Source organism: Euleptes europaea, chromosome 12 (genome assembly GCF_029931775.1).
Source record: "Euleptes europaea isolate rEulEur1 chromosome 12, rEulEur1.hap1, whole genome shotgun sequence".
NCBI lineage: Eukaryota > Metazoa > Chordata > Lepidosauria > Squamata > Sphaerodactylidae > Euleptes > Euleptes europaea.
Genome location: NC_079323.1, coordinates 59,242,419 through 59,259,218, shown reverse-complemented (window position 1 = coordinate 59,259,218; position 16,800 = coordinate 59,242,419). Strand labels below are relative to the sequence as shown.

At 39.6% G+C, this 16,800-nt stretch overlaps 2 protein-coding genes across 2 annotated transcripts in view; one reads left to right on the top strand and one right to left on the bottom strand.

Moving 5' to 3' along the window:
* Positions 1–16,800, top strand: part of ATP5PO (ATP synthase peripheral stalk subunit OSCP) — a 169,791-nt gene that overhangs the window by 59,341 nt on the left and 93,650 nt on the right. The window lies entirely within an intron of this gene.
* SLC5A3 (solute carrier family 5 member 3) lies at positions 10,242–12,892 on the bottom strand. The gene has a single exon (XM_056858140.1). The coding sequence runs from the start codon at positions 12,598–12,600 to the stop codon at positions 10,456–10,458; it is 2,145 nt and encodes a 714-aa protein (XP_056714118.1). The 5' UTR covers positions 12,601–12,892; the 3' UTR covers positions 10,242–10,455.

The window sequence follows — 16,800 nt, the reverse complement described above, 5'->3', positions numbered from 1 at the left end:
ATTAGTGTGGTCTGGATGTCATATTCACACTAATTATTTTACTTTTCTTAAATTTAAAGACCCTATCTTAGGCCCAGGCTAGCCTGATCTCATCAGATCTTGGAAGCTAAGCAGGGTCGGCCCTGGCCAGTACTTGGATGGGAGACTGACAAGAAAGTCCAGGGTCACAGAGGCTGGCAACCTCTGAAAATTTCTTGCCTTGAAAACCCCATGAGGGTCAACATAAGTTGGCTGTGGTCTGACGGCATTTTATACATCCTCCAGGCTAAGAAGCCTTCTTCCAACTTGGAAGCGGTTCTCCCATTGGAGGAAAAGTGATGTAAGTCAAAAGGTTCCTTAGGCTAGATTAAGTCTTCATTCTTTGTGTAATGGAGTGGTAGAATACAAACATCTATAGCATGTATTTTCTTTACACTGTCTAAATTTAAGGAAAAATAAAAAATGCACCAAAAACTGTTTACCTGCTTTTAGCACACTCAAACAACCGTGCCTAATGTGCCACAGACGTCTATTTCAACAGAATTTTACTCTCATCCATGGAAGTAGTTGGGGCACCTCATCATTTGCATTGCTAGCTCTATATTAAACTGATGATTACAAATAAGCCTTTTACCATGTGAGAGGAGACATATAAATCACAATTTAGGTTTGGTTTTGATTTGATCTGCACAGCCAGTAAGGTAAATTTATAACCTGATTTTTAAAGTTAGTTTACTGTATGTATTTGTGGTTTTTATCAATCCACCCACAGTTTACACTGACTCACAAAATTCCAAGAGAAATCATCTGAAAGCAATCGTTACAACTTCAAAATGGCCAAATTTGCCTAATAGCGTATTGACAATGGCATGCATTCATTGTTATTCATGTACTGAAACTGGGACTGTAATTAGATGAGACAAGCAGGGGACCTGCAAGGACTTGTAGGGGGCATCTCAGTTTGCCCCTCCCCGAGTTCCTCGTTCCTTGACCCCATAGCCTCTCCCCTTTTCTCTCTTTTCTCCTTCCCAGCCACCAGCCAACCTATCTTTACCTTCCTTCCTTCCCTAGCAGACTACCTGGGAAAACTATGGCCCTGTTACATGCTGCCAGGCTGGGCCCTGTATCCCTTTCCCCACACTATTTCCTTTCCCTCCTCCTGGCAACCTCAGTATCTTTACCTTTCCCTGCTTCCTTTTCTCCTTCCCACCCAGTAACGAACCTACCCTTTCTTCCCCATCTTCAGCTATATTACTTTTTCACTTAATTTATACTTTACCTCTCTTCACCACAGTGGAGCCCAAAGCAGCTTACATCATTTTCTCCTCCATTTTATCCTCCCAACAACCCTGCGAGGTTAGGCTGACAACGTGTAACCAGCCCAAGGTCACCCAGAGGGTTTCCAGGGCAGGGCAGAGATTTGTACATGGGTCTCCCAGATCCCAGTCTGAACCTTTAATCACAACACAACATTGTCTTTTGTGGGGTTGCTGTACCCCCTTTTCCACCTTTCACTGACAGAAATCAAGGCTTGAAGGCAAGCAATACTGTTGCAGTTGCCTAGCAATTCCCACAATGGCCCCTGAAACAGCATTCATTTCTTAAAGCTACAGGTGCTGCTTCTATTATTGGGGGGGGGGGGTGTTCCCAAAGTATTTTTTGAAGATTTCAGATTTCTGCAAACCTGGCTTTTTTCCAGGCTTGTAGAGACCTTAGTCTTGTCTATTGCTCCAGTCTTCAGATTTAAGTATTCAGAGATTTGGCCACATTGGGAATTATATTGGTATTGTGGGAGGCAATACCTACTTGTGCAATTTTGTCACTGATTTATTCTCAACCAGCCTGCTCATAGTATAATGGGGAATTCTTATCTCTGTTGCATCTATCATCATACCAAGAATCTGAAGAGTATTTTGCCCAAGTATATGCTCATTAGCTATAGTTTTCAACTTAGCCCCCACCTTCCCAACATTTGTGTCAATTAAAATTATACTTTATAAAAAGGTTCACACTTCAGCTTCTTTGGAAGAGTTCATCTTCACAAGGAGCCAAGCAGGCAGCCAGGAGAATTCACTCTCTAACCTAGCTTATCTGCCATACTCTACTCTCCATGCAGAGGATCTGCCACCATCACAAGTAGTAGCTGCCAAAATACTCTTAACCCTTTCCACCACCCAGCCATAACCAGCTTGCTCTTTATTTGACTACATTTTCTGCTTCCCCTCGCCCTTCTTCTCTCAAACACTGTCAGGGAAAACACCTACCACTTTAATAAGCAAGCTGAGATGAAGAGGAGGAGGAAAGAAAAAGGCTAGAGTTGTACAGCAACTGTGACCATGCCAGCAGCTTCCTACCATTCCCTCTGGCAGGTAGGCAAAGTCTTCTGTCATGCATCCTTTGGCGCTCTCTATAGAATGGCATCCCTGGGTTTGTGAGGTGGGCACCCACACTCCTGGCCATCAGCTAATTGTGCAAATTGAGTTGCCCAAGAGGGCTTTTGAAGGCGGTTAGTGGTGGTGTTCTTAAGCTCTTCGGTTTTATTGATGGATGAGTTGTTAGCATAAATGTTTTATTTGTTGTAGATCCATTGTGCCATTCTTTCAACTTTTTAATAAGCCACTTAAGCTTCCACAGAGAGAGAAAACCAGGATAGAAAAGGTTTTAAATGATAGTGCATTTGCTGCTAGTGCCAGGAACAAGTGTGAGGGCAGCAGCAGAACCGTCCTTGCAAGAAACATGAGGCAGATCAAATTGATTCTCAAGCCTCAACTATATAGTTACCAATGCAGGAAGAGACACCACCCACTTTTTTGCAAACTGGTAACGGGTAACGTATACATGTTCCCTTATGAAAAGACTGAATTGTGAAGCATCCCCAAAGTTGTTTATCTGAAGCATACTACATGAGATATGTTGCCATAGAAACTTCCACAATCAAAAGGTACTACAAAAGACATAAAAGGTGAGACATTGGTATATTCAGCTTTACTTGACATTGTATTTCTAAAATAGTTTCAAAACTACTTGTACATGTTTTTGTACTTTTATTGAAACTTCGTACATACAGTAACTTCAACAGGACAAAATGTTCAAAAGTATTGTAAACTGCAAGAAACACAGTTTACATTATCCAAATACTCTAATAAGAGTTTTATTTAGAAGACTAATGAAAGAGGCAAACAATGTACATATAGTATACACAGGGCTAGGAATGAGATACACAGGGCTAGGAATGAGAACTGAGTTTTTCTATCAGAATTTACTTCAAAGCCATTTATAGCAATATTGAATACACTGAATTAAACCATTCTTTCTATGACAAATTTTTAGTTGGATAGTAGTAATATATGATTAAGATAATACTTCATATTTCTAGATCTACATCCCTACTAAGTTTCAAATAATCTTCTTCTCCAATCATTGACATTTTTAAGAAGTGACCAAAATCTCTGAAATCAAATTGAATAAAAAATTATTTTCAGAGTCTGGGTAGCATTGAGGAATTTGACATGCTGCACAATAGCATTCATTTTTGGTCAGTAATATGTTTTATCTGTTTAATGTCTATTTTAAAAAACCAAAAAAAGAGCAGATCATTTAATTGTATTTTACAAAAGCACAAGCCGCAAAAGCACAAGAACAAAAGGAAAACATAGTTCATATATCTAAAAACGTGTATAATACTTATATCAAAAGGTACAAGGTACTTAAAAATAAGATGGAATAACAAGGATTTCTCTAGCAATATTAGAAAAGAATTTGCTTTCTTCTTGAAGAAGACTACTAACATTTTTGCACAGCAACTATTTTTGTATCCTGCTCATTTAAAAGCATGACACGCAGTATTGTCATATGTCTTCACCATCTTTACTCAGTATCTGACTTTGCTCAGTGAAGCTGATAAATGTCATGGGAAAAGTGTCACCAGATGTCACTATGTAACATATTTAGACTGGATACCATCAGAACAAAAATAAAGTATTGGTTTTAAACCTAACATCCAAAATGCTTTTTAAAAAACCTGTTCTGTGTAGGGAGGGACAAAGCTGTTATGCCAAGTGATTTCTCACAGTGAAAGTAAAAAATCCTAACTACTTGTGTTCTAGAACTACTCTTTACTGTATAGCTAATTAAAAGCACATTGGAAAATATCAAGTTATACACAAGCCATTTCTCTTAGAACGTTTTACACACCTTTGATTTAGAACATCACATGTAGCAGTATTAGCTTTATTTTCAAAACATTTACTTGTAAGGGCACAGAACATACAGTATACTGAATAAACAATGAATGGTTGCATTTTAAATACATAGGCATGTTTTAAGATTTTCCTTTTCAAAACTAGACTTGTGAAGCCAAAGTTTCCAGCTTCCTGCATGTATACATTAAGAAACATTACAACATACAATGCCAACATAACGCCAACGAATCATAATTTAAAGACTAAAAATATATATCTGTAAGACAAACTTCTCTGTCTCATAAGGACTTTTATCAGTGATAGCTCATCCTCCCATCCTCCCGTTTCCTTCTTTGGGAAAGAATTTTACGCTAGCCAGGTGACAGAGACACAAAAGAAGTACCGTTCTCTGTTTTCTGCAATGGCTACAAAAAGAAAGAAAAAAGAGCACACAGACACATGTAGCCTTTCTTTACTTTTGGATAGAGAAGCAGTAAAAGTAAAAGAGTAAAAACAAAACAAAACACAAGCTTTGGTAAGAAAGGGAAATTAAAAAAAAAATTCCCAACACAGAGACCTGTATCTTCCCTGACTACAGCGCAAAAAAAGCCCTCATACTTTACAAAATAAAGCTATTATCTTGTCTAATTAAATATGCAGATGATTTTTTAAACGATACGTCATTTTAAAGTAAGCCATGAATGTCTGAAGTAGTCTTGATCAAGTGTTATGTTCATGTGCAAGGTAAATAAACTGTCACAGGAGTCCAGAACGAACTCCCACACAACTAAGAGGTCCGTGGTTGGAATTCTTCCATGGTCCTAAATCTAGGCTACAGCCACTCACAGGTGGGCTGACACCAAAATCTTTGGTCCTATGAACCAGTAGTAGTTTATAGGAAATAATCCCTTTGCAGTGTGCCTCCAGCAGAAAAAAAGAATCTTAATAAATGCTACCATCAGGGATCCCATCTGTCTACACTGAAAATCACAAAACCAAGAAGCATATTTATGGAATGAATCAACCCTCGAATAGTTTAAAAGATGGTAAATGTTGGAAAGTGCCCTGACCAGGCCAGCTCGATCTCATCAGATATTGGAAGCAAGGTCAGCCCAGGTTAGTTCTTGAATAGGAAACCACCAAGCAAGTCCAGGGTCACTATGCAGAGGAAGGCAATGTCTCTTGCCTTGAAAACCCTGCAGGGTTGCCATAAATCAGCTACAGTTTATAAATTTTTCAACGCTTATTATTAAAATAGCTTCCACTTAGTAAAACTGACAATAAATAAGGTCCCACGAGCAAAGTTATATAAACTTCTATGGTTCGGAAGCAATACAATTATGATGTGCTGAACCATTTCTCCTAATGTTTTTTTTTTAAAGAAGTTATACTTAGCACTACTTGGAATAATTACATATCTGAGGGCTATACAAGCAGAAATCTGAAGAAACATCTCTGAAGAATAACACATATTTGCTATTGATTATTCTACAAAACAAATAATAACTACCAAGAAATAGGCATTAATATTTAGCTTAAGCTACAACCTGCTGTGTAAGTAGGTTTTAGTCTTAAAGACTAGAAAAGACACAACAAAGTATCTAGAAAAATAGAAATGCTCCCTCATGGCATAGGTAGAAATGCAAAGAATCACGTAAGTATTTTCATCACAGATGAGATGCACTAACCTAACAAGGTTATATTTTGCTACTAAAAGGCACTGTAACAAGCTACCACACACTTTCTTTGAGGAAAAAATCATAATTACAATGTATTCGCTAAGGACTATTCAGTTGAAAGAGTAAAGAAACATTAGAAAGGAAGGCATATGAGAAGCCCAATTAAATATGGTTCTTGCAGTCATTGGAGGACTGACTCAGAGGATGCACTGCAAGTTCCACTTCAAATATTTTTCTGCTAAGCAAATCAATAGCAGGAAATATGGTTGCTAGGTTCCTTCCTAGAGATTATGCTAACCACTCTTCAGAGTTCAGCAGCAGCACACAATGGCGTGTAGAAACAGTTCTTTTCTCCCCACTATTCTAGCAATCGACTACACTTTCCCATATTTTCCACAACGGCTGTGGTAATCAGAACTAGTGTTGTTCCATGAGGAGCTACTGCTGCATTTTCTAACTACCTCTCACAAATTAAATTATAAGCAGAAATTCTGGGTTAGAACCTGGCAATCCATGCTCAGTAGCCAGGGGAGGTAAACATATCCTAAGAAAACCAATAGAAGCTGCCTTATAGAACAGATAATATAGTAGGCCACACAAGCCAAGTACAGGTTATTGTGGAAAGCAAATTTTTGAAAACCTATATATGACAACTAGCAGGTAATTTTCTTCAGTGGACCTTGGTAAATTTCTGTGCTGCTATCTGAAGTCAAATGGGCAAATATTAAAGGGCAGATTCAGATTGTCACTTGAGCTATGGTAGTATTGTGTGAAGAGTCAACATAAAACCAAACCAAAATTAATTATGCCATACATTCAAGATACTGCATAAAGTCTTAAGATAACTGGGATTAGGACAGAGGGAGTATTGGACATTGCTATTTTACTAGGACAGTAAGGCCTGAAACATGGCTTAGTTTATACAAGGCATCTAGGGGAAGAGCAAAGGGTGGGAGCCATACAAAAGATCCCTGAGCTAGCCCACCTGCACAGCACAGCTGGCAATGCCTTCAACACAGCTTATCACAGCAACAACTTCCTACTTAAGTAACCTTTCCAATAGCTGGAAGATCTCATTCAATCCCTTTGGCCCTGGAAGGTTTAAGCAGAAGCTTGGCCTAGTATAGGAGGACTTTCATTCATAGGGTCGCCATGATTCGGAAGCGACTTGACTGCACTTAACACACACACATGGTCTAGTATATCAGGGAACCTCTCAGCTTCTCATTAGTTCCCATGAAATTTCTCCAGTGTGTTACAGGGCATCCCTGCTTTTTACATTACAACTGCTAACAAGGTTCAAACCAATAGTTCTGTATTTGCATCTTTTAATCATATTCTACCACCAGTCAATAATGAGTGTTACCTTACTAAGCAAGGGATTCTGCTGATTCACTGTGATTTCTCATAGTAATGTGATTAAGGATGGCAACACCACCCATAATGCTTTCCCAGGCTGACCTTTACTTGTTCTATAGTCGTAAGCTACTGCAAGAGCCCTGCTCTGGGTTGAGCATTTGTGGGTATAATAAAACAAGAAAAAGCACTTTTTTGTAATTAGATCTGAGAACTCTTAGCTCTCATTACTATGGGGGTTACCACATTATGTATTCCCAGCGATGTATTAAGTGTTTGAAAACGTTATAAAAAATACTGTTTGCACATGGAGTGTTACTGCAATATGTATTCCCAGCAATGTATTAAGAGTTTGAAACTGTTATAAAAAATACTGTTCACACTTTGTTTGGCCCCTTTAGCTGTGAAGACGTCTTCCAACCATTTTTTAGCCGTGGCATCCAAAACCCTTTTAAAGCGATGTTTTTTATATTATTTTCAAACTCTTAATACATCGCTGGGAATACATAATGTGGTAAACCCCTTTGTTTGGCCCCTTTAGCTGTGAAGACGTCTTCCAACCATTTTTTAGCCGTAGTATCCAAAAACTTTTAAAGTGATGTTTATAAGATTTTCAAACTCTTAATACATCGGTGAGAATACATAATGCGGTAACCCCCTATACCTCTAGCTACAGAAACACACCTCTTGCTAAAATGGAGCACAATCTTAAACACACTTCCTGGCCTCAAAAAAGCAGAGGCTCCTTGGTACCAGAAGGTGATTTCAAGAAGCATATGCAAGACATTTTAGTCTGCCTGTATATCCCTGTTCATACATTTAATCATGCACACACTGAATGGCAGAAGAAGAAGAGTTGGTTTTTATATGCTGACTTTCTCTCCCACTTAAGGGAGACTCAAACTGGCTTACAGTCACCTTCCCTTCCCCTCCCCACAACAAACACCCTGTGAGATAGGTGAGGCTGAGAGAGCCCTAACAGAGCTGTAACTTGCCCAAGGTCACCCAGCTGGCTTCGTGTGTAGGAGTTGGGAAACAAATCCAGTTCTCCAGATCAGACTCCACCACTCCAAACCACTGCTCTTAACCACTACACCACACTGGCTTAACCACTACACCACACAGGCAGTGCCCACTAACCTCCCCTCTAACCTCTGTACTAAGTGGAAAGTCTAATCAGATATGCATGCAGATAGGCTCTGCCACATGACCAAAATGGTAGAGTAAAAAATTCTCCAAATGCGTACACACTTGTAGGTGCACAATGCCTTGGTCATACATGCCCCTCTGAAGCCACAGAGGTGGCAGCAGGGTCAATAGGTGCATCCATTTCCCTCTATGTACAAATGTTTGAACAGGCCAAGAAAAATAAGCCCACATTTTTTGAGCAGAAAGGGCCTACAACATCCATTTTCCTTCTTTCTTTCAGTATAAACTCATTATCATCAGGCATGGACTTGTGCTATTTTATGCTTCTCTAAAGAATTTTAGAAAAATCACTACATGGCTAATAATGTGCAGCAGTCAATGTAATGCAGACTTACTAAAAGATTTATCTGGCTAGTTTTATGAAGGATTGCTAAGTTATTTTCTCTTAGAGTCTGTACTGAAGAGCGACTGATTACCCATTAATAATGTACAAATTCAAATATGAGAAGCCCCCATATCTAAAAGTATATTTTGTTTCAACATACAATTATGAAGAGAATACAAAAGTCAATCTCCCCTCTCCATCTCTCTTCTCCCACCACCTAGAATTTCTTCTTGCAGAACTTTGAAAGCCTCTATGTGTAAATGTATTTAAAATATTTGCCATAAAATGCTCAAGTAGCTCACATCTCTAAAACACAATATCATCAAAACCTCTGGTTCATCCAAGTAAGGGGCAAACAGAATAGAAGCCTCCAAAACAAGCTTCAACTAATAGGTTCATAGGGGAATACACAGTCCTCAAAATACTCTTGTCTCAGACTATTTAGTCCATTAAAGGAAAGAACCACTGTTTTGAATTGTGCCCTGAAACAATCCAATAGCCAGTGAAGTTTAAGAATGGTAAGGTATCCTATGCCAGTTAGTAGTATTGCTGCTGCATTCTGAACAATGTGAAGTTTCCCGTTTTCAAAGGCAGCCCCACATGGAGCAAGTTATAACAATCTAACCTGGATGCGATCAGAGCATGAATAACTATGGCCAAACCTTGCTGCTTAAAGAATACCTAGTAGACCAACCAAAGCTGACTAAAGGCAGAGGGGACCTGGGCCTCCACCAGTATGCACAGGCTAGTCTTTCGTGCTCCCACCCCCCAGCTAAGAATCTGGCTACTGTCAACAAGCATCATCTCAGTCACGTCTGGACTGAGCTTCACTTTATTGTTCTTCATCCAGCCTTTTACCATTTCCAAGCACTTGTTCAGAGCATCCTTTATCCACCTGACTCTCATGAGATGTAGCGTAGGTCACATCAGATTTTTGGGCCAGATCCATGGGTAGATGCAGTTACTCACGGCAACTTGAACATCAAATATAAATAAGCAAGAGTAAAATAACTGCTACTTTCAAATATTTGATTTTAACTGGAAAGGAGAAGCGGTATTTTAGGATTCTGCCACACAGATCTTCAGGCCATTTGAAATAACAAGAGATCAGATAAAGATCATGTGGAACACCTTGATTTGTTGGAAACTCTATTAGATCTGGTGTTTCAGGAATGCAGATGAAAAAAAAAACAGTTAAAGTAATTAGAATAGCCCAGGACATGCCTTTTGGGATTCAAAATATTCCAAACCATTCTTCATAATTAAAATCTTGTTGAAGTGCTAAATTATAATATCAACACAACTGTTACTTTTGCTTAACCTTTGACTGAGTGCTTTCACATTCCACCTTCAAAAACCACAGATTTTTTTTTTTACTTTGGTATCTTAAAACCCACCATTTAGTACTATACTAACAGTGCGGTTCTAAGCCGAGTTATACCATTCTAAGCCCTGGACTTCAATGGACTTAGAAGGCTGCAACTCTGCTTAGGATGGTGCTGTATGTAAAGCCCTCAACATTCTGCACTATAGCAGGAATGTTACAATATCAATCTAATTTTTTTCATATTGGTTGAAAAATAATTAGGCAGACATTAATAGCGTAAAAGATGCCTGAGATGTATGACAGACAGACACACGCACATGATATAGATATATAAATATTTTTCCAAGGACTAATATCTCTATTTGTATTTGTTTGACCATAAACTCCTCCCTCATTCAATCACAAAGAGAAATAAACAAACATGAATATTCCAAGTGAGCACACACAGACTAGTCCAGTATTTAGTAGTAATTTAATTTTTGGAGTCTCTTCCAGCATTTGTAGACAAACAGTCTCTTCTTCTTCCTTATCGTGGTTGACTCTTTTGCTCATGTTTTTAGTTTTAAAGCCACAGAACCAATTTATGAATTTCCAGTGTTTGTCACTACTTTCAGTGTCTTCCTCAGTCTTCTTTTCACCCATAAGAGCTGCTTGTCCGTTAGAATAACAATCTACTGGTGTCTCAACTTCAGAATTACTTATAGAAATCACTGGATTGATGTCATCTGTGCAAGTAATTAGAAGATTTATATTTTCAGGTTGATCACTTTTAACATTTTCTTCAGATTTACCATTTGAAGAGATATGATTAGGAGTCTCATTGTATTTTAAGATGGTCTTCTCTTGTGCTTTGAATGAACCCACTGCAGAAGTGCTTTCCTTTACAGTCCTGCTTTTCACAGACCAGAATGTGGTTGTCCTGATTTGTTCCTTTGAAGGTGGTGATGTAAGAAGGCTTACAACTATAGCCACAATTCCTGTGATCCAGAACAACGCAGTAGCAACATACATGTAATGGATGCTTTTGATGAAGCCTGGCCTAGTATCAGGTTGGTTACATTCAGGAACACGATAGATAAACGCCAGTATCAGTCGTATAGCTCCTAGGACAAATCCAACCATTCCGCCACAGAAAGCACCTTGCTCATTGCAACGCTTCCAAAATATGCCCAAAAGAAACAGAGCAGCCACTGGTGGAGTCAAATAGTCTGCAACCTCTTGAATATAGAGATACATTTGACCTCCCTGCATTTCCACGATTATTGGTACCCAAGCAATACTTATAACTACCATGAAAGCAACAAACATTCTTCCCACAATCATCAGTTCTTTAGATGGTGCATTCTTGCGTATGAGTTTGTAAACATCAAGTGTGAATATGGTACTGGCACTGTTAAATATAGAATCCAAATCACTCATTAATGCAGCAATCATTACAGCCATCATAAGTCCTCGTAGGCCAACAGGAACAAGTTTCATAACCAAACGTGGATAGGCAATGTTAGAGCATCCAGCTCTGCTTCCACAAACCTGCATGCAATGTTCTGGATTGATACATGCAATTTCATCAGCAAACAGTATTCGTGAAATCATACCTGGAATAACTATAATGAACATAGGCAAAAGCTTTAGAAAGCCTGCCATTAGGGTAGCGCCTTTGGCATGAGCAATATTTTTTGCTGCCAAAACCCTCTGAACAATGACTTGGTCTGCACACCAGTACCATACAGAGGCTGGAGTTTGTCCCAAAAGGAACCCAGGCCAAGGAACATCTTCATCAGTTGGTTCACGCAACATTTTCAGTGAATCAGGCTTTGGGTCAACATGACAGGAATTTGTATTCGAAAGGTTGTATGTCAGCATGATTGACGTAATATTTGGTGATGCTAACATGTACCTCCTTTTAACTTCTTCAAACCCGCCAACTTCTGTAATACTTATGACCATAAGTGTGAGGGCACCAATAATCATAAGCAAAGCTTGAAGTGTGTCTGTATAGATAACTGCAACCAGACCCCCAGTCACTGTCAACAACGCAGTCATTCCAATCAACAGTATAACTGACAAATAAAGATTCCAGCCTAGAGATTCTTGAATAAACAATGCACCTGAATACAAGTCGACTGAAAGTTTGGTGAAAATATATAGTATCAGAGACAGCACTGCAAAGTATATTTGAATTCTATGCCCTCCAAAACGTTTGGACAAGTACTCCGGCATGGTGTATACTCCAGATCGTATGTAGACAGGAACGAAGATCCAGCCTAAGAACTGCAAAAGCAATAAGGCGTTGAACTCCCATGCCCCTACTGCAAATCCACTTGCTGCTCCAGATCCTGCAAGCCCAATGAAGTGTTCACTCCCGATGTTGCTCACAAACAAGGAAGCACCAATTGCTACCCATGTCATAGATCGTCCTGCCAGGAAGTACCCACTTACAGTGCTTCGGTTGTATTTCCACATGGCAAAAAAGCCTATGCACAGCACAAGCACAAAATACAGGGCCACAATGGCAATGTCTGCTGGTTCCAAAGCAGCCCCCATCTTTGTACATTAAGAAATTTCCAGTGTTGAAGTCCAGGTCACAGACCTCGAGCCTTAGTAAGACAAATCAGTTTACTTTTACAAATACTGTGGATCAAATTCTTTGTCCATTGGTTTGCTGTCTTGATGGCAGTAGTTGTGGTACAAACTTTGAGAAGACAAATTTGTTTTCTCCGCTTCTTAAATACTTAGCGAGCACTTTTATTCGACAATCCACAAGAGCATCACCATTAACCTTGTTGTTGTAGGAGAAATTCTTAGTTGCAGCTAAGTCTAGTGTGGCCTACTGTACCAACCCTGCAAGGCAGCAAAGACAAAAGATAAAGATTTTATTAGAGAAGAATTTCACTAATTACCAGAAAAAATTGAATTCTGTCATAGCAAATAGCGGATTAGAGATCTTCTTCCCTTGCAAGTTTTAGGCAGCATTTTGCATCAGGGAAGAAATATACTTCAAAACAGTGATCAGGGTTCACTAAAGAACTACAAGAACACTTGTTTGCTTTGAATCATAAGCCTGACTTGCAGGAACATAGGTCCTCTTGGTTAAAAAAAAAAAACCCAAAAAACTTCAAACAAAACACAGACATCATCAGCTTTTATTCTGAACATATTAAGTTTACAAGTCATTTAAATGTGCAGTTTAAACTGTATCACTTTACAATGTTGTGTCATTAGAATATGCCAAAATACATGACCAGCAGCTCAGTGGCCAACTACACAACTGTGTTCCCCTCCCCCCATCAACCTGTCTCACTGACCTCTCTAAACTTCTACCACTACTAAGTCCACTGACTGCCCACTAACAAAGAAATGGGACACCACATTGCAGCCACGTGGTGCATTCCCCCCTCCCCCATAGCTTACAGAACTACTTTAAAGCTTGGAGAAAAAAAGAGCATCTATATATTCAGACACCCACACATCTCAGCACTGTGCTGCACTTATTCAACTGCAGTGCTGACAAAGGGGGGAAAACCCAGCAGACTATGGAAAGTAACATGGTGCAATGATGCATGGAAGGGAACTCGAAGTGACCAAAGCAGGGCCTCAGGCAACCAAACAGAAAGTATGCAGTGGCCTAAGATGGCTTTTAGCATACGACATTGTAAAATATGTGTGACCAAGTTATGGCACACACTGCAGCAGTTTTTTGATGGATCTGACATGGGCAGGTAATCAGTTCTATACTTCTGCCCAACTCTCTAGCTCAGAAGAATAGAAGAAACCCCACACTAGGCTGCTGAGGGGGATTGTATGCAGTATAGGTATACGGTACACCATGGGTGTCAAACGTAAGGCCCAGGGGCCAGATCCATCCCCTCAAGGGCTCTTATCCAGCCCACGAGCCAGCTGAGGCAGCCACCACCACCCCACTTCTCCTCTGGGCTGGCAAGCCAGCTGAGGTAGCCCCTCCCCCAGTCCCAAGGTGTCAATGATCAAAGACTGTTAAATAAAAGAAAATACTGTACGAATGTTATTGTTTTAAGCATGATTGTATTTTAAGTAAAAAAATAAAGTAATAAATTATATAATTAACTGGCTTTGTCTTTCATAAAGTTTGTATCTCCGGTACCGGTCATTAAATTTTATGGTAGACTTGGCCCGGCCCAACCAAGTGACATTTATGTCATATCTGGCTCTCATAACAAATGAGTTCGACACTCCTGTTGTACACAGTACCGTAGATGCAGCAGACTGTCTCTTATTTTGGACTCAACGTACCGACATACTTCACGTTACATGGGAATGAAGTTAAGCTCGGGGGGGGGGGGGAGAAAAGAATAGCATAGTCCAGACAAAAGCTACAGAATTCATAAATAAGCCTAGGCTGTCATATTCTATGTTGCTAAATACAAATCCATCAATATCTAGTGACATGGTTCAATATCTAGTGATGCTGAGTTTTATACAACCCTTTCTAATATGGGCAAGGTTACAGCCAAAGCATGCACTGGCTGCAGTTTTTGCCTTGTCTACTTCAATTATTCATTCAACTCTAGCCTTCTCCTACCTGTAGAATACATACATGCATTTGTGCAACTGCGTACGCACACACAATATTTAATCCTGCCAGTTTATAGCCGTTTGTGTACGTAGGTAAGATAGGGAGAAATTTTATCAATAATATTCCTCAATATAGCAACCATCATTATTTTCCTGTAGAAAGCTGTATCTCCCTTCCCATCCCCCCTTTTAAAGGTCAGGGGACACCACCTTGCTAGTAACACAAAACAAAACTATGAATGCAAAAGACATACAGCCATGATAACTCATTAACAAGTTTAAAATTGGGCATATGTGCAAAGGGATACAGGGTGAATGACTGTGGAATGAGAAGAACAGAACTTAAGCATGCGCAAAAGAAAGAAGATGCAATGGAGAAAGCAGAATAACAGGCCACACAGAAGAGTACAAATAGATGTGAACTCAGGCTTAACTATCAAGTGAAGTCTTAGCTCATTATGTTCTCAAATCGGGTACAGAATACATACCCTGTTTTATGTAAGAAACAAATATAAGTAGCTAAAATTCAAGTCACCCTTATATGCTCCCACTCACTAGAAATCCAGAAAGCTCAGGAGCTGAACTTGGGAATTGCTTATAACGTCATCTCATCCTTTACCTAATGATGTGTAGCATATAAATCAGTTCCAGGGCAACATTACTGCAATAGGCAGTTGAAGGTACACACATGGGGGAGAAAAGCAAATAAACCCAGTGAGATGATCTGGAGTGATTCAGATCATTGCAAAGGGTAACAAAAACTTTTAGACAGCAGCTCAAGGTTGGGGAGAGGGCATGCCAATTTAGTACCTCACTTTAGATATATCTGTTTCGGTTTCTGGCTATCCTCCCACCCCAAGCTGGCTTTTGCACACCTAGTAAGGGGAATACACACAGAGAAGCATGTTTCTACACATGGATTTACATTGTCTGGATCAAATAGATCAACGTACTTGGAATATTGTTTGGTTTTGTAGTTTAAGAAGGACGTTGACAAGCTGGAACATGTCCAGAAGAGGGCAACAAAGATGGTAAGGGACCTGGAGACCTATGAGGAAAAACCAAAGGAGCTCAGTATGTTTAGCCTGGTGAGGAGACCACTAACAGGTGATATGATAGCTATCTTCAAGTATTTGTCATAAAGAGGATGGTGCAGAGTTTTTTCTATTGCCCTAGAAGGACGGACCAGGACCATCGGATTGAAAATTATATCAAAAGAGTTTTGGCTGAACATTAGGAAGAACATCCTGACAGAGCAGTTCTTCAGTGGAACAGGCTTCCTTGGGAGGTGGTGGGTTCTCCTTCTTTGGAGGTTTTTAAGCAGAGGCTAGATGGCCATCTGACAGCAATGCTGATTCTGTGAACTTAGGCAGGTCATGAAAGGAGGGCAGGAAGGGATGAGTCAGTGCTTGGCTTTCGTGGCCCTTTCCTACATGCCCAGGATAGTGGAATTGCCACTTTGGGGTCAGGAAGGAATTTTCCTCCAGGCCTGAATGGCCAGGGATCCTGGAAGGGGTTTTTGTCTTCCTCTGGGCATAGAGCAGGGATCATTGGGAGAGTGTGGGGTGGGGGGGAATAGTTTTAAGCTGACCCTTGAAGTTTCTTCCAGCTCTATGCTTCTATGTTCCTGGGCATGTTAAAATTCTGTGATATTCAGAATATTCAGTGGTCATTCCAGAATGTATTTGTTTTAAAGTAAGAACACAAAAGAAAGCTGTAAATTTTTTCTGTGATACACTAGACTCCATTAAGGGAGAAACCCAAAGCAGGTCTACTCAGAAGTAGGTCCCATGTTATTCAGTGGGTCTTACTCCCAGGAAAGTGTCCTTAAGTTTGCAGCCTAAGTCAACTAAAACAGCCAGTTGTAATGAGAAAATCATGTCGTACAAGGAATAACAAATAAAAGTACAAAACAACATGCGTAAAACATTATTTAATACTACCTATTACATTGTTCATGTGTGGGAATATTGTTCCTCAGACATTCACAAGTTTACTGCAGACAGATAATGAGCTTTACCCAGAGAAGTTAGTTGTGTCCTAACGTACCACTGAAATCAATGCTAGTTACAATTAAATTTCCATTCAGTGTGACTAACTTACTTGGCACTGGTTCCACAGTACTAGGTTTACTTTCTTCACCCAAACACATTATTTTTCCTACTTCCCTCTCTCATAAAAAAGGTAAAGGTC

Excerpts from the sequence above, each read along its gene's own strand:
- SLC5A3 (XM_056858140.1), bottom strand. The coding sequence starts at position 12,600 with ATGGGGGCTGCTTTGGAACCAGCAGACATTGCCATTGTGGCCCTGTAT.